Source organism: Achroia grisella, unplaced genomic scaffold, assembly GCF_030625045.1.
Source record: "Achroia grisella isolate CSIRO2021 unplaced genomic scaffold, CSIRO_AGI_Agris_v1 utg149, whole genome shotgun sequence".
In the NCBI taxonomy this organism is placed as follows: Eukaryota; Metazoa; Arthropoda; class Insecta; order Lepidoptera; family Pyralidae; genus Achroia; species Achroia grisella.
Window position 1 is genome coordinate 3,282,135 of NW_026712644.1, and position 27,655 is coordinate 3,309,789.

The following is a 27,655-nucleotide window of genomic DNA, read 5'->3' on the forward strand; positions in this document are numbered from 1 at the left end:
GATTACGTCATCGCCTACGATGACGTAATCATCATCTAGACTCCCCTACCCGCCATGTCATCCAAAATGAGCAAAGCAAATACCCCTGGCCCGCCCATAATGCTTACGTAATTCTTGAACGGCCCCTAAAATGTCCTACATGAATAAATGGGTTCCGATTTGATTTGATTAAATATTTATCTAAAAAAGCAGTAAAAATCGCGGTCAAAAGTTAGTATAAAACAAACAAAAAATACCAGGGCAACATAAGATACCTGGAGTCTGGTAAACATGCGGTCTAGGACCGCCCGGAACGGCCCGTGCGGCTCGAACAGTTCCGGTCGACGGCGAGTGAGGCGCGCTAGTTGCATCATCAAGATGGGCGGGTTGGCTGCAGCGTTGCTCTGGACTACGAATTCCTTAGGAACTCTTGCTAACGCCTCCGCTCCTGGTACCCGATAGAATAAACGTCAAGTGTGTTCAGCGGAATTTTATTAATATACTAGGGTTTGGTGATAGACGGCTGAAAATTTAGGGTTGTATGTATTTTTAATGCCACATAATAAATAAATAAAAAAAAATTGTCGAAAAAATTAAAAAAAATTTATATGTGATTACTAATTATAATACTAATTTTATACCCCTAAGTGTTAAGGGTGGCCCTTAACATTTAGGGGTATAAAATTAGTTATAAACTTATTGTCAGACCTACTGAATATACATATAAAATTTTATCAAAATCGGTCAAGCCGTTTCGTAGAAGTATAAACACGGAACCTGTGACACGAGAATTTTATATACTAGATGCTGATCTTATAAAAAAAAAATTATGATTACCAAGTATCTGTTCCCGAGGTATCCACCCTTCCACGTTGATGAGGTCCAGCCAATGCGCCGCTATGTCCATTTGGATCTCCGGAGACCAGCTCCCGATCAGCAGCCCATGGAAACCCTCGTCCCAGAGGAAGCCGCGAGGGAAGAACGACCTGATGAAAATGGCAAGTATTGAATAGCAAATCCGGGAATAAAAAGCTAAGGAACACATGTACAGGATAAATAAAAAAAAAATCAGGAAGTAATTATATCATTAACTAGCTGTACCCGCGACTTCGTCCGCGTGGAATATAACTTTATTTTTCTAAAATAAAAGTAGCCTAAGTTTCTCCTTATTACATCAGCTACCTGCCAATAAAAGTCCCGTCAAAATCGGTGCAGCCATTTCAGAGATTAGCCGGAACAAACAGACAGACAGACAAAAATTGCAAAAAATGTTATTTTGGTGTATGCACCGTATTTATATTCATATGCATGTAGTAAAAAACGGTTATTTCAATATTACAAACAGACACTCCAATTTTATTTATATGTATATGGATTAATGAAACCAATTACTAGCAATGTATGGCACATTGCTAGAAAAGGGTGGGTCAGGTTGACCTCCACGCGGTTCCCCTAGAAACCGTCGTGGTAAATTGCCATTTGTCAAGATGGGCTAACTGATTTAAATGAAATTTGGTACACAAATAGTCTCGACCCTAACAAAGGACATAGGCTACTTTTTATTGCGAAAAAAGGAATGCAAGGGGTTGAAAGGGGATATGAAATGTTATATCAACTTGTAAAATGTGAACTTACAAGGATTGTTTAAAAGAGCAACACACAAGTTTCTTGCTTATTCTTCTTGTGATGAGACAGCTTTCCGAATAAGCGGTAGATATAAAAAAATGTTGACTATTCAAAAGTGCTAAATTAAGTTTATTTGAATAAATGATTTTCTATTCTATTCTATATGGAACGAAGTCGCTGGCGCAGCTAGTATATAATACATACACCCGTGCAAAGCCAGGGCGAGTAGGTAGTTAATCATATTTGTTTAAGAATACTAGGAGATAATAACCTGCTAGGCACAGCGGTGTAGAGTGGCGCCCTCCAGTACGGCACTGGTTCCTTGGTGTACTCGGAGCTAACGCGGCCCGCGCCGTAGAAGTAGCCAATACCTCCGATCATGTTGGACATGGCTGCTCTCGCGATGGCTACGTCCTCATTTGAATATCTGCAAATAGATATACAGTTTAATATTATCTATATACTATACTATATATAATAGTGTATATATATATATATATATAATAATAGATACAGACTAGGCCTAGTTTAGATACTACTGCACTGGACTTGATATTAAATAGTTTTAAAAACTATTGTATATATATGAATTAATATAGATATATAACCTTAGTTAAGTCCCTTTTGTATTTGTTTTTTTTGCACAATAAAGTTATTATTATTATTATTATATTATAATAATTATAATATAATTTCAGGACAATTCACACAGCGCCATCTAGACCCAAGTTAAGCTAGTTAAAGCTTGTGTTATGGGTACTAGATAACTGATATATATACGTAGATTTTTATAACATTTTTTACAATTTTTGTCTGTCTGTCTGTTTGTTCCGGCTAATCTGAGAAATGGTTGGACCGGTTTTGACGGGACTTGTTTAGGCAGTTAGCTGATGTAATAAGGAGTAACTTAGGCTTAGAAAAAATCTTTTATTTTAGAAAAATAAAGTTAAATTCCACGCGGACAAAATCGCGAGATCAGCTAGTATATAAATAAATACTTCATGATCATGATAATCAAATTATAAGTACAGCTTCAGATTGAAAGTAAGAACAAAAAAGATATGGAGCAACTAACAAATATTAATATCATATAAAGAGAAATAACAAAAAAAAATGTAAAATAAGGAGAAGGACAGTAAGAGAGAAGTTACAAATTTAAATAATATTGTATTGACTAATTAAATATAAATAAATATGACATTCAAAGTTTGCAAATGTGTTGAGGGGGTAAAATGAAATAGGGGACGAAAGTCATTCTTGAAGCTAGAATGATGAAACATTTTTTCTTTGACTTTTTTGGGTTAGGTTATTGAATATTTTTTCTTTATTTGGTCCAGGCCACTATAACATGCGGACGAAGTCACAGGCACACATAAATAGAAAAGGCATTTCAACTTCGTAAGGCACTATAAAACCTACCTACATAAGTGGAATAAAAATATTTAATCATTTGCCTGATAGCATCAAGTCACTGGATGCTGGACAATTTAAAAGAACCTTAAAACAATGGTTATTGTGTAACTTTTATGTGTGTGTGTACTTTTACACAAATTGTTTGATCTGAGTTGTGTTGTAGATAGTTATTTTATATGTATTTTTTTTTGTTTTTGTATTTTGGTTATTTGATGTAATTGTATATTTTAATTTCATATTGTACGTCCGAAATGAATAAACTGGTCGGTATTGTCTATAACTGTGTTACATCATATATGGAAATATATGATGTAACACAGTTATAGACAATAAATGCTTATCTTATCTTATCTTAAAAAAAGTTGCAGTATCTCACCCTTTCTCTGACAATTTGAACTTATTTTCGAACTCCGTATCGAACGACTTCTTCTTATGTTCTAACGCCTTGGTATATTCCTCTCTTTTCAATGGGGGCGTGGCCAGGATCTCTGTCGTATACACTACGTCGAGTACGAAAGGCGTTTCCACGAGCAGTTGGAACGGCACGAAGTTCACGTCCTTCTCCTAAAATAGATATTGAGATTACTTCTAACAACTTCTGTACTCCTGGTAACTAAAAATGCTGTAACGGTAGATTTTATGACGGTTTTTTTATGTAAATATATAAAAAAAACGTCATAGATATGACCTTTACACGGCCTCGGTGGTCTAGCAGTGTAGCACACAGCCTTAGAATAGAATAGAATAGAAAATCATTTATTCAAATAAACTTAATTTAAGCACTTTTGAATAGTCATAACAATTTGTTTTTTATCTACCACTCGTTCGGAAAGCTGTCTCATCACAAGAAGAACGAGCAAGAAACTTGTGTGTTGCTCTTTTAAATAATCCTTGTAAGTTTACATTACAAGTCGAAACGTGTGACCTTAATTCCGATGGTCGCAGGTTCGATTCACACGGCACAAACATTTGTATTCATAAGTATGATTGTTTGTATCTGGGTGTTTTCTATGTATAATATGTATGTATTTACGAAAAAAATATCTATGTATTTGTATCAGTTATCTAGTACCCATAACACAAGCTCTAGATAGCTTAACTTGTCACTTTATAGAAAAACTTTAATTCCATAGTACTGACAATATTATCTAATTACACTAATAATGAGTGCGTAGCAATTTCTATGTTGATTATCGCATGCCTCTTACTTGTTATACTGTAATTATTTATATAAAAAAACATATATTAAAAAGAGCAACACACAAGTTTCTTGCTCATTCTTCTTGTGATGAGTCTGCGTTCCGAATGAGTGGTAGAATCAAAATATGACTATTCAAAAGTGCTTGTAATGAGTTTATTTGAATAAAGATTATTTCTATTTCTCTAAATGGCGTTGTGTGAATTGTCAAAAAAAATTGATCGGCAAATAATCTGATACATGATGGTGGATCGTCAATTGTCATGAAGGTATGATGGTAAGTGGTATCTTGAATGATGGTGAGTGGTAACCGTCGCGTCGTCTATATACATGAACTATATAACATTACATGTATATGTTGACGCCAGGTGTAACTCTGATGAGAGTCTGATGAGATGATGGGGCGGATAGGAAATTTATGGGGCCGTGGACTAAATTAGTGGCCTGATTGGGTCAATTGATATCAGGGTTGCCCACCTTATGATACGTTTTTAAATATTGTTTTCAATTCTAAATATCGCCTATTATTTTCAGTGGGGACTGGGAACCCTTTGTATGCACGGGGCCCTGGTCTACAGCCCAAAAAGCCCTTAGGTAGATCCGCCCCTGACTCTCATGAATTGCCATTTTAGAGAACTAACACTTTTTTACTATATGCATATGAATATAAATACGGTACATACACCAAAATAACATTTTTTACACTTTTCGTCTGTCTGTTTGTTCCGGCTAATCTGTGAAATGGTTGGACCGATTTTGACGATTTAATCCGAGTGCACCGCTAGGGAGTTCGAACCTCGGCCGACGGTCGTAATTTCGACCCCCGTTTGAATTGGACGGGGGTTTGAACGGAGGGTAGGATTATGGTGTTAGAAAAATAGAAGTTTTTTTTTTTATAAGCTTATGGTAAGCATTTTTAAATAGTCATTTTTTTATTCTATCACATATTCAGACAGCAGACTCATCACAAGAAAGAGCAAGAAAGTTGTGTGTTGCTCTTTTAAATAAATAATGTTCAGCATTACATGACCCATGGGCTCGGGGTGACGCAGCTGTCTAAAATATGATGTTATATTGGCTATAGAATGCCTAATACTTAAGAAGTATTATAAATTACGTAATAAAGAGCTTTATTATTGCTACAATAAGATACATAATCTATTACACACCCCTTCATCATTTAGCTCCGCATCAGGCGACAGCACCGCCAGCCGGCCCAAGGTGGGGTGACGCTCGTTCTTGAGTAGCGAGTAAACCTTCTCCTTGAGAAGATGCAGCCCTGGTGCATACGCTTCTGAATACGACGAGTGGAGCAGCTTACCTGTTACAATTTTTTTTATTATTTAAAAAAAATCTTTACAACTGTTATTCTGGACTTGTATTTAGACCCGGCTTCGCCCGTGTACTCAGAATTTATGTCATTTCTTACTTGACAACCATTTTAAAATAGACTTTAAAGTTACAGTGTTAAAATCGGATTTCTAATGTATTGAGGCTTTCTTGGCTTAAAACTTTAAAGTTCACTTCAATGTTTTTGCATGTTCATTTAGTCATAGGGGTATTCCTAGATCATGGGTTTCGATAAATAAAACTGCTTAGATTGAATGTTATTTGTAGACTCATTTTTTTTGCTACTGAAAATAATAATGGGGTGATATTACATGCGTCGGCAATTTTTTTTTCGGCCTATTCTAATTTATTTATTTAATAGCATACAAAACTGATTACAGTCAATATAATAATATAACTAGGAGCGTGTAGTTCGGTATAAAACTGGATTGTAATCCAACACTATGTATGCCTAAGAGGTAAATTATATTATTATTTTGACGACCTTGGTGGTATAGCGGTCCAGCACACCGCTTTATGTCCAATGGTCGCGGGTTCGATTCCTCGCATGGCACAAACATTTGTATTCACGAGTATGATTGTTTGTATCGGTCTGGGTATTTTCTATGTATAATATGTATGTATTTACGAAAAACAAAAAAAAATCTATGTATTTGTATCAGTTATCTAGTACCCATAACACAAGCTTTAGCTAGCTTAACTTGGGACTAGATGGCGCTGTGTGAATTGTCCTGAAATTATTATTATTATTATTATATCGACGCATTCATATACGCTAGATAGCTAGATAAGGTTATATAATGAAATGCTGTTAATGCTGTTGGTCAGCTTTACAGCTTCTCTGGACGATAGGAAGCGAGTGGAGGGAAACCCAAAACAAACCAAAGGGAGGACTCTGGACAATAGGAAGCGAGTGTAGATGGCACTCCAAACCAAAGGGAGGAATTATGGAGCGGCTAAAAACCAAATCTATCTAAGATACGACTTTAGACTTTTTGAACCTCGGCTCAGGGCACCCATTTGAATTGGACGGGGGATCGATCGGAGGTAACTTTCATATCTTCAGAGAGAGAGTAATTTAAGAACGGCCTTTATTCATTAATTAAACAATAAAAATTTTATATTCAAATATCTTTATTCGTGTAGGTCTATTACAGACTATTATGATATGTCAAATCTACCGTCAGTTCGGAATAATTTCGAGATGAGAAGAACTGACAAGAAACTCAGCTCGTATTCTTTTCAAATAAATGTACATGTTTACAACAATACAGATTCACTTTTAAATTTAAATTGGGAGAATAGAGTGACCACCAGCATATGCTATTGCAAAAGCAAATAGTCTAATCAGTGTTCGTAAGCCAAACAGATCAGTCACCAAAAACAGATCTGTTCTCGAGTATGACGGTGTGAAATATAGTCTCATACCTTTGTAAGGCATCAGGTCGATCCTGAAGTTGCGGAGTTGGGGCGTCTGTCCCAGTATAGCTCCGTGCTCCGCCCACAGCCGCGAGTGGGGGGCGGCCGGCCCGAGGGACTCGTCCAGAGCCGCGTACCAGATCAGCATGAACGGTACTCTTGAGTTTCCCTACAAATTAATTCAAATTCAAATTCAATTCAAAAATCATTTATTCATGTAGGACATTTTAGCCGCTTATGAACGTCAAATTTTTACATTATAATTTTATTTTTTCCCTACCGTCCAGTTCGGTATATAGATCCAATTGAGAAGAACTGGCAAGAAACTCAATTGAATTACTTTTTTTTTTTAAAGCCAGTTTATTTACAATGTATTTTTATATAGGTGTCTATGTCTAACATTAAATGAAAATTCAGTGCATGAACAACTATTGCCATGCACACTCGTCATTCAAGTAATCGTTTAGTGAGTAATAGGCTTTGCTCAGTAAATATGATTTAACAGATGTTTTGAATTTATTTAAGGGTAATTCCAACATATCCTTTGGTATCTTATTGTAAATTTTTATACCTATTCCCATAAAAGACCTATTAACTTTTTCTAAACGATACTTGGGGACAGCAAGTTTGTCTTTAAATCTAGTATTAATATTATGAATATTGCTGTTTTTTGGAAATAAGTCAAGAAAACTATATTTTAAATCTAAAATATTAAAATCGCGTTTTGTTGTAACAAAACTCCTCTGTGTTGAGTTACCCTATTTTTTTATACTGTATAACTAGCTACTCGCCCCGGCTTCGCTCGGGTATACATGTATTATACATATGAATCTACCCCTTTTTTTTTTTTATCGTGTGGAAAAATCTTCAACAAGACCGTCACCCCGCCAGAGGGATGGCGAGGTGGTGTGTGGGACTCGTACCCACTAAAAAACCACACGGTATACCTCGAGGTGCCGCGGGCCGAAGTCCGGGGTTCGCACTTGGCACTCAACCCAGACTTCGGCGGCTTGGCCTGTCCTGTAGGTGTTGTAGGACAGGCCCCCTCTCTCTGGTTAGGGTGCTATGGCTTGCACCCTACCTCGTGGAGGCGCGTGGGTACACGCGCGCGCCTCCAGGGGCCTGGTTGTGGGGTGGTGCCTCTAGAATCATTCTTTCTATTAAAAAAAAAACACTTCAAAATCCGTTGCGTAGTTTTAAAGATTTAAGCATACATAGGGACGGACAGACAGCGACAGCGACTTCGTTTTATAGTGTGTAATGATTAGTTAGTTAGCCCACATAATATTGAGGGAAAAATATACAAAAAATATTTACATGTAAAAACTACTACAGCTTTTACAAGTAAAGTTTTAGTGTAATTTTTCCTACCATTGAACATAATAAGGAAGTTTATTTAATTATTGCTTATACTTTGCTATTTTTGATAGCGGTCAGTTAATTAATTACATACATAACATTGTAGTGACTTGTACAAGTAAATTTTTGATATATGTTTTCTCTACCCTTGAACTTGAAGTAAAGTTTTTGTATATCTTCCCCTACCGTTAACATAAAACACATATAACAACAAAGTATTATTATCTATACATATAAATAAAATTGAAGTGTCTGTTTGTAATATTGAAATAATAGTTTTTTACTATATGTCTATGAATAGAAATTTGGTATATACACCAAAATAACATTTTTTACAATTTTTATTTGTCTGCCTGTCTGTTTGTTCCGATAATCTCTAGAATGGCTGGACCGATTTTGAAGGGATTTTTTTTGGCAGGTAAATGATGTAATAAGGGTAACTTAGGCTACTTTTATTTTAGAGAAATAAAGTTAAATTCCATGCGGACGAAGTCGCGGGAACAGCTAGTATGGTATAACATTACAATGATATAATTGCTTGCCTCTAGTAACCACATTATTTCACGCGCAATAAGGATTGACCACGGGAAGGTCAGCGCGCAAATGTGAGCACAATAATACGGCTAGCAACAGCAGAATGGCTTTTATAAAATAATAACTCATATATATGATAAAATAATCCTGAATAATTCATAGTTGTTATTTAATGTTGTAACTTTTTTATTTTTTATAACTCAGGGGACAAACGAGCATGCGGCTCACCTGATGGTAAGTGATTACCGCCGCCCATGAGCACCCGCAACACCAGGGATATTGCAAGTACGTTGTCGGCCTTTTAAAAAGGAATAAGCTCCTTTCTTGAAGGTTTCAATATCGTATAAAATAAAGTTAAATTCCACGCGGACGAATTCGCGTGTACAGCTAGTATAAAATAAGAGTTAACTTACATCAGAAGTAACGTTGATCCTGACAGTCCAATGACCACCATGTGACCCCCCAGGGGTCTTCATAAACGACGTTGTAATGTTATGGGGTTTGTCCACGATTACTTGCTCCCCGAAGGAGACGCCGTCGTGACGCAGCCACCCGTAGGAGGCCAGGTTATCACCCTGCTCGCACCAATGTCTACCACACAAAATAATATATAGATAGATAGATAGATAGATAAAAAGCTTTATTTTTCAAATTTTACATATTATTATTCTACTATCCTGCAAAACTCCTGTCGGGGTTTGTCTGCAGGCACGTAGTTCTCTCTTATCTACTTACAATAGGTACATGCTTATATATTATTTTAGATAGTATTTTAACGTACACATAAAATACAGTATTCCGTTTTACAATATTTAAGTATTAAATACTATTAAATAAGGACAAGATTTTTTTTTTTTTTTATGTGATGTTATATGTTTTTAATAAATGGTTTCTATAATTTATACAAAAGGATTTATATCTATTTTGATTTCTGATATGTTGAGGCATTTTATTAAATATTTCAGGCAATTTTAATTGTAACAATCGATATCCATAATAATTATTTAGATGTAGGGGTGGGGTTTCGTATTTACCTTGTACATATATAAAAATGGTTAATGTAAAAAAAGGCAACTCTATGGTGACATCGTTATATATAGATAGTGATCTGGGTAGAGCTAGGTTTAAACGTTGGTCACATATTTCAGCCACTAAGCAGCTACTTTTGTAAGCTATTTCAGTTGTAGGATGAGATATCATTCAAGGAATATTTTTGACCTCCATCATGGCCACGCATCAACAGTATCACAGGCCTATTTCAGACCTCAAACATCATCTGCTTCTTCCTTATCCCATTTATTTGTGGTCGTAATATGTTTTTCGCTTCCATTCATCCCTGTACGCAGTCATCGCGTTGTTTATTCCCTTTCTTACCATATCATCTTTCACACAGTCCATCCATCTCTTTTTCAGTCTTTCTATACCCGTATAATCCTCCACAAACATTTTGCTTTAATTGTAGTATGGTTGTACGGTCGGATCAGGGAGAAGCATGCAGTGGCGTAATTAGGTGACCAAGGGCCCTGAGGCAAATCAAAAATGGGGCACTAAATTACAGTTTTATTAAGACATATATCGCTATCCAACAAATTGACAACACTGCCAACCCACAGAAAGAATTGAGGGGAATTCCGAAGGTATAACTTTCGAATTTCTCTCAACTGAGTTGCCATGATTAAAGTCGGGATTCAACCTGTCATATTTATTTTGAAAATGGGAGAAATTTGGGAAAGTTCAGTTCGATTGAGACTTTCTGGTAAGGGTTCGAGGATCCCCTGAGCTTGTGGGCAGGTGCCTAGCCCCTAGTGTTCAAAGTTCAAATCAATATTGTAGAAAAGTCCAATATTTAAAAAAGATATTAAAAGAAGGTAGTTTGTGTTTAGTACTAATGAAGTACCCAATGTAAAGATTATTACAAATATTGTAAATAGCGCCATCTAGTATTTATAAACAGAACCAAGTTGTTTGTTATAACATAACTGTTACACCTGCTTCTACCCTACTACACTGACTTCGGTTTATAAATACGGAGGTCGGTAGTTGAATAATCCTCTTTCGTTGGGTGAGCCGCGGCATTCAGTCGACGAGCGCAGAGCGTGCCGGTTGTGTTTTCGAAACTAAAGTGAATTGTATTAGAAATGGCTTTATCCCGGTCTTAGTTGGGCCTGGGGGGAAGCTGCAAGTAGTGAAGGTGAGTGTTAATGCATTCTAAAAGGGCCTTTTAAACCTACACCCGTGTCACAAGTCACGGGAGCTACTTGGGGTTTCTCTTGCGGGAACCGGCTTCAAGGCCAAGCAAGGCAAAGTAGCTACGACACTGGAAGCATGACTTCTTAGCCCTCTGGAATAATGCATGATACCATGATATCTGATACACAATTCATGTATATATGTGATGATTACCACTTACCATCAGATGCTGTCACCATCAGGCGATCATTTAGATCATACAAGTTGAAATTATAGAAAAAAGTACAGACTTTTTCTACTGATTATAATTGATATTTTCTCACCTTATACCCTTATGTGGAGTAGCAGACAAGTCATACCACATGAGCCCAAACACAGGGGAGCGGGGTTCGCGGCTCTTCATCCCCATGTACACACCGGGTCTGTATGTACCCCAATACCGAGCAGGCACCGATAAACCTGACTCACTGACCACCTGGAATATTGTGAAGAAAACTTTGTATGTATATATATATATATACTAGTTTTTACCCGCGGCTTCGCTCGCATTGAATCATTAATAGCTGCTAGATGGCCCTGAAATAGCAAAATGCTGACGTTTTATTCGTTAGTGTTTTTTTTTTTTTAATAATATGTATCCTATGTTCATCTAATACCTCAAGAACATGTGTACAAAATTTCATAATGACCAGTTCAGTTGTTTTTGCATGAAAGTGTAACAAACATCCCTACTTTTCCACTTATAATATTAGTAAGGATATATTTGATATTTCTTATTTGTATTAGTGCACTGCCAACAATCTTTCTCTGCACCAGTCATGGTTGCCCGGTCGATAATGCCACAAGGTGTTAAGATTACCATACCTACACATTAAAAAATAAAAGTTGTCAATACTTCTACTATATATAAATAGCTCATACAACTGTGTGGTTAATAGCTAATACAGCTCTAACCATGGGATATTGTGAATCTGTGGTGAAAGGTTAAAGCTGTTGTACTCATGAACGAGTTCTGCTTGTAGGGACTAGTCTGTCCTAATCACTATAACTGCTTTATTTAGTGCTTCAATCAACTGTATACTTAATATTTTGACTTTAATAAATGTGCTTATTAGGTAGTTTGTATTCAGACATATTTTGACTTAAAAATGTAAAGATTTGTTAAAATGAAATGAAATTAATAAATTTTTTTAGATATGAATATTTTATTGCTTAAAAATGTGGTACATATGTGGTTTATAAGGTCTTTTAGTTTAGTTTGTTTACAACAAAGATAAAGAAACAAAGATTTGTATAACATTTGTTTAAACAAGCAACATGCAAGTTTCTTGCTTATTCTTCTTGTGATGAGCTGAGACCCAATAGGTGATAGAAAAAACATAGTGTGACTTTAGTAAAGTTCTTAAATTTATTTAAATAAAGATTATTTTTATTATATTCTAAAAGCCATTTATGGCCAATAGTATTAGAGTAGTTGTCGTTTTAAAATACTTCCAATTTTGACAGGCGAAAAGCATGGCCCATATGACCTAGTCATTGGTTGTATTAGGATGCTTCCAAAAAAATATACAAATTAAAAAAGTTGTATTTTTTAATAGGTTAATGTATTACACACATACAGTCATATTGTTCTATCCACACGCCGGTTCCATTTTTAAATGTTATTAATTTTTTTTTTTAATAGAATCATGACAAAAGTCGAACAAAAGCGCCCATTTTTGGCTTCCTAAGAATTTATTATAAACAAATTGCCACGTAATCAAATTATTTCTGATATAGTACACAAACAATACACAATTTTACCCGGGATCGCTGATTTGATAACAGTGGTCAGCTTACCTTCTCATCGTCAAAAGGAGTGTTTACTCTAGTCTCCAAGTACCCAAGGGTGCCAACATACACGGCAAACATGAAGAAGATGAAGCCAACGAAGGTTTTCCATATAGATAAGATTTTGAAAGCCTTACTAGCCGTGAAACTCTCGCTACTCGCCGAACTACTACTGGTGTCATTATTATTACTGTTTTTCTGATGCGAATTACCCACTTTCCTATGTCTAACCATTTTATATAATACCCTTATTTACTAAACTACAATTAAATATAGGTAATTGACACGTTTCATGTAAATTATTTTTATAAATTCGTGTTTTTCCGCGATCGGCGATTGCTATACAGGGAGTACAGCGGACGTCAATACTTGCAAAATTTTGACAACTGTTGACGTAATTTGACAGACTGTGTTGCCATATAACCGTCTTGCTTTACCTAATTATTGTTGGAAAAGTTTTTTTTTTTACACCACTTAGTTGGCAAATAAGCATACGGCCCATCTGATGGTAAACGGTTACCGTAGCCTATGGACGCCTGAAACACCAGGGGTGTCACAGATTTTGAAGTAAAACCTCTCCATTTCAACCCAAAAATAAGGAAGACTATAATAATAATAATAACACAGGACAATTCACACAGCGCCATCTAGTCCTAATATAAGCAGAGCTTGTGTTATGGGTGCTAGACTACTCATACAAACACTTAAACAATTTTTTTTTGTAAATCGAACCTGCGACCATCGGAAGTGAAGCGATATGCTAATCCGCTAGACCATCAAGAACGTTAGCCCATTAGCTGACTATAGGGAAGTTGGTCAGTTTACTGGTTTTATATAGTTGGTATCGTACAATTATTATTCAGTACGTATTCGTCGAATTAAATCGTTTAATAATAATAACACTTTATAGCACAGATAAACAAAGAACAATAAAGTACAATAAAAATGTTTTACAATTATTAAGCTTTACTCTGTGGATGTTCTAATTTTAAACTTACAAATAATAGTTTTTTTCTTATCGAAAATATGTAGCAGACCTTTTTGACCAGACAGATTTGAAACAAAATAAATAGATTATGGTTTTAGTTATTGCATTTCATTTTAATATAATTCTTTGAGCATGGTCTATTTGTAAATACCTAATTGTTTGTACAGATATCGTAGTGAATTTACCAATGTCTAATCTGCAACCCTTCTCCTATATGGTATAATATTAGAGAGTAACTCATATTATTATGATACCTTCAACTAAAATTCACGCAGACATCACCGCATTATACAACTAGTTCTTCAACAGAGTGATAGAGGGGTTTCAAATAAAAATATAAACAATGTTCGGCCGTGTTCATGTGCTACTTATACCAACAAGATTATTGGTTGACGGGCGCATCGTATGCGGTAAGCGGTGACGTACAGCGGAAAAAGCGCTGACTATGTTAGCATTCAGCGATCAAATAAAAAAACAAAATTATTTATTTATTTATTTATTCTTTTGCACACAAAATTGTATACATGGCAGACTTAATGCCTGATTGTGACATGTCAAATTTTTATTTAGTTTTGAAATAAAATATTATAACTATTCTTACAAACAAAAACTATGAGTAATCAAATCAAATCAGATTTATTTTAAGATAAACATAGTACATGAGTTGTGATTAAAGAATACGATCCCGACTAGTTTTTTTAATCCCGGGATTTCGGGATTACTGAAAGATAATACCAGGATCCCGGGATCAATTTAGGAATACAGTGGCAATGAAAAGTCGGTAAATTATTTTTAATCATTCTTTTTTTATTTTGGTAATAGGTAATAGTTTCATTTTAAAGCTATATTAAACAAAATTATGCTACTAATTTCGTTGAAAACTAATATTTGTAGTTTATAATTTGTAATACATACATAGGTACTTAATAAAAATTATACTTTGAGAAAATCAACAACCATAGGGATGTAAGACAAGTAGGTATGCAAAAGCATCGACAAATATAGTAATTCCTATAAATCATTATAGTTCTTACAAAAGACGGTGCGCTTATAGTCAACGAAATATTTGCTACGAAATTACTGGCGTGAAGACGAACTCTTGTACACATTCACACAACGCCGTCGCAAACTAATTAAATCAATCAGCTGATTATCCAAGATGGTTGATAAATGTTAATTAGACATTAAGTTCGTTTTGTTTCCTGCAAAAACACTAAATTTATTAATTCGTAAAAATTTTTGTTAATCCCGAAAATCCTGGTCGGGATCTCGGGATCCCAGTTTCGAAATCCCTGGATCAAGTCCTCTAGTTGTGATTGTTAATGTAATAAAGTAAAATATAACGTCCCATTATGTTTTGTATCATTAGGTGTGCAAAATTAAAAATTATTTAAAAATTAAGTCTGCCTCACGTATTAATAAATACATTGCTATTAAACCTGTCCATCTGCTATTTTGAAATTAGAACACAGCGGATGCGCTCCCATTTTTGATGCGTGCAAGATCTGCTTAAATGTTACAAACGTTTTATTATGCTTTTTTTACGTATTTTGATTAGCAAACAAGTTGACGGCTACAGTAATTAGTACTACGGTAATTAATAATACTTCTACTGCGTTGTCATTTAGAGATCTAAGATGTTATGCCATATATCCTGTAATTTCACTGGCTGCACTGTCCCAAAAAGCTTTCAACATCCTTGAGTGTCTGGTTCAAGCATCATAACTATCTTGTATAGATATTGTTATGTAATTTATAAATTAATAGCGGATAAAAATAATAGTGAATAACATAACAGTAGTGACAGATTAAAACCGTATTGTTTAATTTTATTATAACTGTGTGAAGAAAACACACTGGCACAACACACAGCTATAACTAGTTACATAAATTATATTTATTAGAATTTAAAAGAAAATATTAAATTATGCAAGAGAAATACGGATATTATCGGTTCATATACCCTAAAATTTATAAGCACTGTAACGCATGTTAATGCCACTAAAAATTACGTTTTATAATATAAAATGGTTAAAAAGTAAATAAAAAGCGTTGTAATAAATTATTACAGCGCTTAAAACGCTAAGCTTTCAAATTTCGACCGCGCCACCTGTCCGCTGAACTCCGGCAGAGTCCGCTATTCGCTTGTTTGGTAAAACAGCACCACGGTCGTAACATCGGTAAAGCAGTATCCCGCGTCGCACCGCGCCCCGCTCCCACCGCACTCCACCCTCCCGCCGCCGCCCGCCACCCGTCACCCGGCCAGTACCATCGAGCGACACACGCCGTGTGTACCTAATATCGCGACCCGTGTACCATGCGCCACGCTACGTATTTGTCATGAGGCGACCGCCGCTTCATTTAAACTAATAATCAGTGAAATAATGTAAAACATTTCGTCAAGCGTCTCGCAAACGCGGCGTAGTATCGCCTACCTGCGTGCCAGCTTTGTTTTCCTCCCGCCGGCCGGCGCGACACGCGACAAACGTTGAACAAAAAAAGACTAAATTTCAATTCGATGTCAGTGAGCGTGAGGATCCTAGTGTTTGTGTAGTGTAGTTTTAAAATAGTTAAATGGATAAACGCCGTGCAATGTTCGTATGAGGAAGAAAGGCAACCGGAACATCGTAAGTTTGGAGAGCGTCCGCTCCAGTGTTACTTCTGTTATATATGAGCAGAAATGCGGGGTAGCTCGCCCGTTACCCAGTACCCGGAGGTTTTAACATACGAGTGGGGCGGTCGCCGCTGATCGAACTTCGGAGGTACGGAGGTCTAACCCTCGTATTCTCAATGCTTTTTTTACACATCCCGAGCAGGTCTTTTTTCGTAACCCCTTTTTTATGCGGCGCATTTTTTGGAGGGAATGTTTTGAATCGATATCCTTGTAGGTTATGAGTGCCTGGTAACTACAGTGTTGTTGATATTGGATTCCGTAGTAAACAAGTAAAAGAATTAAGCGAATTGAATATGGCAACGCGATTAAAATTATATATTCGTTTATTACTAAAAGTAATCGATAATTCGCAAAGCAAGTTAAAAAACTAGAACAGCTTCGACTGTTTGTATTCGAGTACCTATACAAACTTGTTTGGCTTATGTCATGTAGTTACATACCTACCTACCAAGCTACCGCTGTTGCCACTCGGAATAACGAAATAAATGATTGAACGATCGTACTTACCTATAAATTAGTCGTGTCTGCGAATGACAGCGATATTCGTAGACAGTGAGTAACGTAACGTATTTAGGTATGTGGTCAGATTATCACCTGCCCGTTCTATTTTTAAATATTTTAAGTTATGGCTTCGGTACATGTCCTTTAGCTATTTTTTTTTTTTTATTAAATCCTTTTTCACTTTACAAATGGTTCCAAGTAAAAACTTATTTATTTTTGTTTTCTACTGTAACCTGCCAGTACTTGAGTTCAGTGTTGCCAGCTTCACAAATATGGGAAATAGATATTTACGGCAGATTATAGTAACCTGACTGTTTATATATTCTGACTGTTGATATTTTATTACCGGCTTCAAGAACATTATTTTAGATTAAAGATTTCTTTTTCAGATTAAAGACATTTTTCGGTTAATTCTTTTGCAAATTGATAACCTATTTAGAGTTTTGGGAAGTGATATTAATAATCTTTATAATTATTTATAAGATATACAAATTATTATATCTACTTTAAATATAATGAAATGAAATCGTATCCGCGGTCTGTTCGTTAAGGTCTTTTAAACTACGCAACAGATTTTAAAGGGGATTGCTAGTAATGGGAACAATATACCATGTTAGGTCGACCTCCACACGGTTTCTCCTGGAAACCATCGTCATAAATTCCTAGTGAATTTGTCACGATGGACTAACTAACCCGACATCATGTTCATCTTATCCTACACTGGTGCCCCGCCAGCGTAAACCGTTAACGCAGGCAGGTGCACCATTTCATTATCATCCTCAAAAAAAAATACTACTATAGCAATCATATACGCTAAAATAATAAATAACGCTAACTAACGCTAACGCTAACTAATACTTATTATAAATCCGAAAGTAAATCTGTCTGTATGTCTATCTCGCTTTCACGCCAAAACTGTTGAACCTATTTAAATTAAATTTGGTACTCGGGTTTCTAGACCCTAAGAAATGACATACGCTACTTTTTAATGCGAAAAAAGGATTGAAAGGTTGTATGAAAGTATCGTCATTTTACGCGGACGAAGTCGCGGACACAGCTAGTGTGAAATATGTCAAGAAAAAAAATATTAAAAAAAATATAAAACTACTGTTGCAATATAATTTATATAAACAAAAAGGAAAACAAATTGTACCCCATTACTTCCCGAGCATCGATGTAATAGATTAAGGTCTTAATACATTAAAAAAAAGTTATATGTATTAAAATGACGTAAATATGTATTACTACCAAAAAACATATTTTAATAGACAAAATATTTTAAAATACAAATTTCTTTAGTAGCTATAGCATAAATACATAGTTTGTTGCAAAAAAAAAAATTAAATGTAGTGTCCTAAGAATGAGAAGGAATGGGTTAAAAAAAACTACTCCAAACATGAAAAAAATGGTACTAATCGGAAAGTATATAGATCTCTTTTAGAGATAAGTCCTCCTTTGTTAACATTAGCTGTAATTAATATACTTACAAATGTATTTAAGTGCAATAAAGAATTTATATACATACTCTTTTGTCTGTAACAAGTTTTTTTTTTCAAATACGTCAATAAATGACAGAATTACGAAGTAACAAACATCAATAAAAAAATGCAGCAGAATTCAGAACTCGTTATTAGAGTTTGTTAAAAATAGTCATAACTACCGATTGACATGGAAGAAAACAGAAGAAAGAAGAATGTATTATCACATTGGTAAATCGAAACTTTGGTTTAAATTGTCGTAAAAGTAATGACCGATTGTCATAGAAGAAAGCAGAAGAGGCAAGAATGAGTTGGTAAATCGATACTGGTTATATTCGACCGCCTCGATGGACTACCGGTGTAGTAAGTAGTGGAGTATGAAAGTTTCCTAGCAGTTGGGAAGGCACAAAGTTCACGTCCTTCTCCTGAAATAGATATTGAGATTACGTCTAACAACTTCTGCACTCTTGGTAACTACAAATGCTGTAACGGTAGATTATGACGGTTTTTTATCTATACATATAAATAAAATTGGAGTGTCTGTTTGTAATATTGAAATAACCGTTTTTTACTACATGCATATGAATATATATATGGTACATACACCGAAATATTTTTTTTACAATTTTTGTCTGTCTGTTTGTTCCGGCTAATCTCTGAAATGGCTGAAGTGATTTTGACGGGACTTTTATTGGCAGGTAGCTGATGTAATAAGGAGCAACTTAGGCTACTTTTATTTCAGAAAATTTCTTTTAATTTATTTAGAAAAATAAAGTTAAAATTCCACGCGGACGAAGTCGCGGGTACCGCTAGAAAAAAACGCTAAAAAAAAACGTTATAATCTACAGTTAGACAGCCTCGGTGGTCAGCACACCGCTATACTTCCGATGGTCGCGGGTTCGATTCCTAGCACGGCACAAACATTTGTATTCATGAGTATGATTGTTTGTATCGGTCTGGGTGTTTTCTATGTATATTATGTATGTATTTACAAAAAAAATCTATGTATATGTATCAGTTATCTAGTACCCATAACACAAGCTTTAGCTATCTTAACTTGGGTCTAGATGGCGCTGTGTGAATTGTCCTGAGATTATTATTATTGTACTGCATTTTAATATTAATTTAACATATTTGTATCAGTTGTCTAGTACCCATAACACAAGCTTTAGCTATCTTAACTTGGGTCTAGATGGCGCCGTATGAATTGTCTTGAGATTATTATTATTGTACTGCATTTTAATATTAATTTAACATATTTGTATCAGCTATCTAGTACCCATAACACAAGCTTTAGCTATCTTAACTTGGGTCTAGATGGCGCTGTGTGAATTGTCCTGAGATTATTATTATTGTACTGCATTTTAATATTAATTTAACATATTTGTATCAGTTGTCTAGTACCCATAACACAAGCTTTAGCTATCTTAACTTGGGTCTAGATGGCGCCGTATGAATTGTCTTGAGATTATTATTATTGTACTGCATTTTAATATTAATTTAACATATTTGTATCAGCTATCTAGTACCCATAACACAAGCTTTAGCTAGCTTAACTTGGGTCTAGATGGCGCTGTGTGAATTGTCCTGAGATTATTATTATTCATAGAAATATTCACTAAAATTATTGATTGTTCATTCGTACTGTTACTCAACACTGTACAGTCTTTGGACGGGTTGGTGACCTCTTTGTTTACCTTTCGTTATAATGGAATAGAATCCAGTGACTATTCCTAGCAATCCTTACCCCAACGCTCGGCTTTTTCTTTTATGCATGACTAGCTGTGTCCGCGACTACGTCCGAGTGGTATACTTACCTTGACCAAATAATGAAAAAATATTTAAAAATCTATCCCAAAAATGCCAAAGATAAAAGCTTAATATGACGATTTTCCATACAAATTTTCATTACATATTTTATTTTACCCTCTTAGTGGTAATATTTTTACAAACTTTGAATGTCATATTTATTTATATTTAATCAACAGCCTAAATAAAAATTAACATTTTAACTTTCAAAATGACAATTCTTCCATACAAACTTTGATCTCCCTTTTCAACCCCTTACAACCCTTTTTTCGCAATAAAAAGTAGCCTATGTCGTTTCTCAGGGTCTAGACTATCTGTGTACTAAATTTCATTTAAATCGGTTCAGTAGTTTTGGCGTGAAAGCGAGACAAACAGTGTTACTTACAAATTTGTAATATTAGTAAGGGTAACGGAATTGTGTCCCCGCCTGCGCTAACGGTATACGCTGGCGGGGCACCAGTGGAGGATGATAGGATGAGCACGAGGTCAGCTCAGTTACCCTCTTAGCAATGTTTCGACAGCCTCGGTGGTCTAGTAGTTTAGCAAACTGCTTTACATTCTATGGTCGCAGTTTCCATTCTTCGCAAGGTACACACATTAATGAGTATGATTGTTTGTGTCTGGGTGATTTCTATGTATATTATGTATGTAATTACAATAAAAATGTATTTAAGTACTAGCTAACTCGCGCAACTTCACCTGCATTACATTTGACATATCATATAGACATATCTATATTTTGTCCAATTTACGTAATATCTCTTTAAATTATAGCCTATTTATTATTCCGATGTATAAGCTATATTACTATGAAGTTTCATCAAAATACATTCAGTAGTTTTTACGTGAAAGAGTAACAAACATCCATCCGTCCATACTCACAAACTTTCGCATTTATAATACTACTAGCTGCGCCCGTGGTTTCATCCGCGTCAAATTTATAGCCTATATATTATTCTGATGTATAAGCTACATTACTGTAAAGTTTCATGAAAATCCGTTCAGTAGTTTTTGCGTGAAAGAGTAACAAACATCCGTCCATACTCACAAACTTTCTCGTTTATAATATTAATAATAAGATTTATATCAGTTGTCTAGTACCCATAACACAAGCTATGCTTAGCTTGGGCCTAGATTGCGCTGTGTCAATTATCCAAGGATTTCTTTTTATTAATTCAACATGCAAAAATATTCTCTACAATTTACGATACTTACATATAACCTTTCATCTCCCCACTTTCAACCCCTTACAACCCTTTTTTCGGATTAAAAAGTAGCCTATGAGAAAAAAGGATAAAAGGAGACTATGTGCACCAAATTTCATTCAAATTGGTTCAGTAGTTTTGGCGTGAAAGCGAGACAGACAGTTATTTTCGCATTTAATATATTAGTAAGGATAAGGGACGTTCTAAGAATAAAGCTATATTTTCTTTGAATTGTGCGCAGGCGACCTTTTTGATAACATTCCTTTACTACGTACCTGGCGTGGTGATAACTACCTTCTGTCTATGATTCCTACCGCGGCGGAAAGGGACAGAATATACCTATCTCCCTCGCTCTCGTCGCAACGTCAGAAAAACGAGGCAGTGTTTTTGTATAGCTATCTCTTTCGTGCTTATAAGGTTAGCTACTTGGGGCTAGATTACGTCACATGAAATTTATGATATTTTTTACCTATTCCCCCGTTCTTGTCACAGTTGGTCACATTTGTGAGATTCTACTCCCCGTAATGTGACGTCACACATTTAGAAGTATCATCAATTTTTTTTATATTTTTATTTTTCATTAGTAGTTTATAGTTCTTATTTTAATATTTACATATGCATTGTGACCAAGTCACACAACTGTGAGAATCCACCTCCCATAATGTGATAACACATTTTGAAATTTTATCGATTATTAGATTTTTTTTAGTTTTTCGTCACTATTTAGTGCAATTTATATATATATATATATATATATAAATATATATATATATATATATATATAAATATCCCCTTGGGCACTTTGTGGCTCAGACGTGCCGTATAGGTAGTTTTTTGTTGATCCATTTTCACTTGTTGATCCGGAGGCCTTTTGTTGATCTAATGCCAGCTGACCATATATAAATGTTGATCCGTTTTGAGCCACAACTGTCACGACGAGTAATAATAATAATTAAGCGATTTATACACGATTTTATACAAATCCACCTTTTTGGCATACGAGCAGTTCTTGATCCAATTCAAACGGGCCAATCAGGGTGCAGCATTTGCCAAGGGCTTCCTCATTGGCACGTTTGGGCTACTACATTATGGCTACAGTAACTTAATAATGTCTAGCTAGTATTTCAAGAATAATAGTCTATCTAATCTAAATATTTATAGAAATCAGTCTGGAGTAACGTGACTCCAGATCAAACCTCAATACTTATTATTTTTTGGACGGGAATCTTTTCTTTTGTAACAAAGTTACTGAGCGAATAAAGAGAAGACGCAACGGCGGATCCAGGGGGAGCGTCATGGAGGTCATGGGAGTCATGGGGGCGTCATGACTCTCCCCCCCTTAGCCCAGGACTTAGGTAGACCACTAATTGAACTAAAAAATAATGAAACAGCAAATTTTTTTGCACGATCGGAGTGTTGGTGCAGTAGTATTAATTATAATTAAACATTGTTACTTAAAACATAACAGTTAAAGTACTATAACACTAAAAGCAAAATAGGTATTTTCAAAATACTTTTTCAAAATAAATTACCCTTTGAGTTTTTGTCCAAACCTCAGATATTTTATTTATTTTAGGTATATCAATCATTACATAGTATACTATAGTATAAAACAAAGTCGCTGTCGCATCTAACAAGTACATAAATAAAGAAACAAGACTTTTTGGCTCTGAATATATTTCAAAAATCAATTACTTGTGTTAATCAATTTATATACTCGTTCTTATTTCATAGTACTTGTTTTGATCCGAATATATACAGATACCGTAACGGTCTATTAATTATGAATTTATTATACCTAACCTAGATATTTTATTTTGACGAAACTCCGTGTAGTAGTAGTATCCGATAAGGGTATGCGAACCCTAAGTATTATTTCAAAATGACCAGTAATTTCGAAGAAATAAGCCTTTGAATTTCAAATCAACTTACCAAACGGACGCTCAAGGTTCGATTCCCGCCACCGATTTTTTTTTGTTTTTTTTTTTTTGTCTTTATTCTAATTTTAAATTAACTATTTTAATAATTAAATGAATTTAATCGAACAAAACGTTGTTAAGTATTCAATTAATTTTAATTTACATTACCTATTGTACTTTCTAAATTGTAAAGCAGCTAACAATTATAGTAAGATCTTATAAATAACTAACACAACAAGTAAAACATTTTAAATGTATTTTCTTTATTATTACAAATATTTTTTATGCATAATATAATAGTTAATATCTAATAAATACATAATGATCTGATAATCAAATTATAAGTACAGTCTCAAATTGAAAGTAAGAAAAACAGAAAATATAGAGAGAACTATAGGGATATAACAGAAAGATGTGAAAAATGGAGAAGGACAGTAAAAAAGTTACAAATTTAAATAATGTTGCCGCAATTTCTGTTTAAATGAATTTATTACATTATTATATATATTAGGCATACGACTAGCCTTATGACTGTTACTTTTTTTTTAATCTATACATCTATACATGTAAATAAAATTGGAGTGTCTGTTTGTAATATTGAAATAACCGTTTTTACTACTTGCATATGAATATAAATCCGGTACATACACCAAAATAACATATTTTACAAGTTTTGTCTGTCTGTCTGTCTGTTTGTTCCGGCTAATCTCTGAAATAGCTGGACCGATTTTGACGGGACTTTTTTTGGCAAGTAGCTGATGTAATAAGGAGTAACTTACGCTACTGTTATTTTAGAAAAATAAAGTAAAATTTCACGCGGACGAAGTCGCTGGGGCCAGCAAGTCTATAGATATACCGAGATTTAATATTTAAGTTGCTATTATGTTGTTGACAAAATTTTACTGTAATGTTACTATTACGTTATCCTACACAATTTGTATTATTTTGGATGAATAAATAAATAACTAAACAATAATCTATACATCTATACATACAAATAAAATTGGAGTGTCTGTTTGTAATATTGAAATAACCGTTTTTTACTACATGCATATGAATATATATAAGGTACATATACCAAAATAACAATTTTTATAATTTTAGTCTGTCTGTCTGTCGGTCTGTTTGTTCCGGCTAATCTCTGAAATGGCTGGACCGATTTTGACGGTACTTTTTTTTGGCAGGTAGCTGATTTATAAGGAGTAACTTAGGTTACTTTTATTTTAGAAAAATAAAGTTTAATTCCACGCGGACGAAGTCGCGGGAACAGCTTGTTTTTAATAAAAACATCTTTTTTGTGGTACTTGAGAATGTTGAAGCCTGTTGTTTGTAATATTGAAATAACCGTTTTTTACTACTTGCATATGAATATAAATACGGTACATTATTATGTACCGTATTTATATTGTAAAATATGTTATTTTGGTGTATTACACCAAAATAACATATTTTACAATTTTTGTCCGTCTGTCTGTTTGTTCCGGCTAATCTCTGAAATGGCTGGACCGATTTTGACGGGACTTTTTTTGGCAGGTAGCTGATGTAATAAGGCTACTACCTAGTAACTTAGGCTACTTTTATTTTAGAAAAATAAAGTTAAAAACCACGTGGACGAAGTCGCGGGAACAGCTACTGTATAATATATTAGAGATACCTCCGTGTTTTTTCATTGATGACTAGCTGTACACGGGATTTCGTCCGTGTGGAATTTAACTTTATTTTTCTAAAATATAAGAAGTTAAATTCCACGCGGACGAAGTCGCGTGTACAGCTAGTTGTCGGTAGTCTAGCGATTTAGATAGCACACTGCTTTGATTCCTGCTTGGTGGTCGAGGGTTCGATTCCTCGCACGCTGCAAACATTTGTATTCATGAGTATGATTGTTTGTAACGGTCTGGGTGTTTTCTATGTATAGATAATATATATGTATTTACGAAAAAAAATCTTTGTATTTATATCAGTTGTCTAGTACCCATAACATAATCTTCAGCTAGCTTAACTTGGGTCTAGATGAAGCTGTGTGAATTGTCCTGAGATTACTATTATTACTATAATAAATCTTTTCAAATCAGCCGATGTTTATTTTTGCCATAATACGTGCTGTTACCATGTGATAATATTACGTACGTACTTATTAAACTATTAACTTATTATTAAATTATTAACTATTTATACTGTTTTAAATGTGATGCGTTCATTATTTATATTTCCTTTGAATTAAAGACAAATGTATATGTATATATATATATAAACTTGCACACTTAGTTGATCCAGCCACGATCCGTAGATATTGCTGATTCCACTGTCTCTCTCTTTCTATCACTATCTTTGTATTCTAATATGCGATGTTGCCGTTCCGGCATGGTCTCGGCCGGAACGGCAACATCGCATATGTTGCGCGTTGTTGCCAAATGTATTCGTCGATAGTAGTAGATACCTATACGCGATATATATTTTTTCAACAATTTCCTGCAATAGTGAATCCGTATCGGCAATTTTTTTTAAATGCACAAAGATTTTTTGGCTCTGAATATATTTAAAAATCATTTACTTGTGTGTTGATGAATTTATATACTAGTACATGAAGTACCTAATACTTGTTTTGATTTGAATAGGTAGCGATATTATGAATTTATTATACGTAATCTAAAGATTTTGACGAAATAAAAGTAATTAGTTATCTGTTAACCTTGACTTCATGCTGGCACCAGTATTATCAGATGATGAACATACTCTTCGAAAACTTACAGCAGAAATATCGTGTTTGGACTCATTAGATAGGTCTCGATGAATAGAGTTTAAAAAACTTAAAATAAATGGTAAATTAGAAATAATGTATAAATACCCCTTACGTAAAATTCAACCACTTTAAACTTAATAATAATAATAATTAGGAAAAGAGAAAAGCTATACATGTACTGAAAGTAATTGATGTCTTCCACACAATATTTTCACTATTAAACAACTCTGTTTGTTCAGTAAAAGTGTAAATACACTGGTAACCTTTAATCATATTTTATATGCAAACATTACATATACAAACCCTAAAGTTTTATTTCAGAATAGCCAGTAGTTTTGAAGAAATAAGTCTTTGAAATTGTACGTGTAACTTATATATATACTAGTTTTTTCACCATAACAAACAACACCAATATGGCCTAGTTAGTAGTTTACCTGTGTACCAATTAATAATAATAGTAATCTCAGGACAATTCACACAGCTTCATCTAGACCCAAGTTAAGCTAGCTGAAGATTATGTTATGGGTACTAGACAACTGATATAAATACAAAGATTTTTTTCGTAAATACATATATATTATCTATACATAGAAAACACCCAGACCGTTACAAACAATCATACTCATGAATACAAATGTTTGCAGCGTGCGAGGAATCGAACCCTCGACCACCAAGCAGGAATCAAAGCAGTGTGCTAGCTAAATCGCTAGACTACCGACAACTAGCTGTACACGCGACTTCGTCCGCGTGGAATTTAACTTCTTATATTTTAGAAAAATAAAGTTAAATTCCACACGGACGAAATCCCGTGTACAGCTAGTCATCAATAAAAAAACACGTAGGTATCTCTAATATATTATACAGTAGCTGTTCGCGCGACTTCGTCCACGTGGTTTTTAACTTTATTTTTCTAAAATAAAAGTAGCCTAAGTTACTAGGTAGTAGCCTTATTACATCAGCTACCTGCCAAAAAGAAGTACCGTCAAAATCGGTCCAGCCATTTCAGAGATTAGCCGGAACAAACAGACCGACAGACAGACAGACTAAAATTATAAAAATTGTTATTTTGGTATATGTACCTTATATATATTCATATGCATGTAGTAAAAAACGGTTATTTCAATATTACAAACAGACACTCCAATTTTATTTGTATGTATAGATGTATAGATTATTATTTATTTATTTATTTATTCATCCAAAATAATACAAATTGTGTAGGATAACGTAATAGTAACATTACAGTAGAATTTTGTCAACAACATAATAGCAACTTAAATATTAAATCTCGGTATATCTATAGACTAGCTGGCCCCAGCGACTTCGTCCGCGTGAAATTTTATTTTATTTTTCTAAAATAACAGTAGCGTAAGTTACTCCTTATTACATCAGCTACTTGCCAAAAAAAGTCCCGTCAAAATCGGTCCAGCTATTTCAGAGATT

General features: G+C 34.5%; 2 protein-coding genes across 4 annotated transcripts in view; one reads left to right on the forward strand and one right to left on the reverse strand.

Moving 5' to 3' along the window:
* The window catches only part of LOC131855728 (mannosyl-oligosaccharide glucosidase), a 28,696-nt gene extending 15,430 nt beyond the window's left edge, over window positions 1-13,266 (reverse strand). Inside the window, exons 1-9 of the mRNA XM_059207026.1 lie at window positions 12,908-13,266; window positions 11,392-11,543; window positions 9,292-9,469; window positions 6,995-7,154; window positions 5,386-5,537; window positions 3,395-3,582; window positions 1,877-2,032; window positions 817-965; window positions 255-427 (exon numbers count right to left, since the gene is read on the reverse strand). Of these exons, the coding sequence (XP_059063009.1) occupies window positions 255-427; window positions 817-965; window positions 1,877-2,032; window positions 3,395-3,582; window positions 5,386-5,537; window positions 6,995-7,154; window positions 9,292-9,469; window positions 11,392-11,543; window positions 12,908-13,132 (1,533 nt within the window). The 5' untranslated portion in view covers window positions 13,133-13,266. The remainder of the gene's footprint in view (window positions 1-254; window positions 428-816; window positions 966-1,876; window positions 2,033-3,394; window positions 3,583-5,385; window positions 5,538-6,994; window positions 7,155-9,291; window positions 9,470-11,391; window positions 11,544-12,907) is intronic.
* A 2,869-nt stretch (window positions 13,267-16,135) lies between these two features.
* LOC131840712 (LIM domain-binding protein 2) overlaps window positions 16,136-27,655 on the forward strand; it is a 70,448-nt gene continuing 58,928 nt past the window's right edge. The window contains exon 1 of one of the 3 annotated variants that reach the window (XM_059188902.1): window positions 16,136-16,513. In XM_059188902.1, coding sequence (XP_059044885.1) covers window positions 16,487-16,513 — 27 coding nt within the window. In that variant the 5' untranslated portion in view covers window positions 16,136-16,486. Of the gene's footprint in view, window positions 16,514-16,541; window positions 16,649-18,667; window positions 18,854-27,655 lie in introns of those variants that run through there. The other 2 variants (XM_059188904.1, XM_059188903.1) reach the window with 2 other exon arrangements.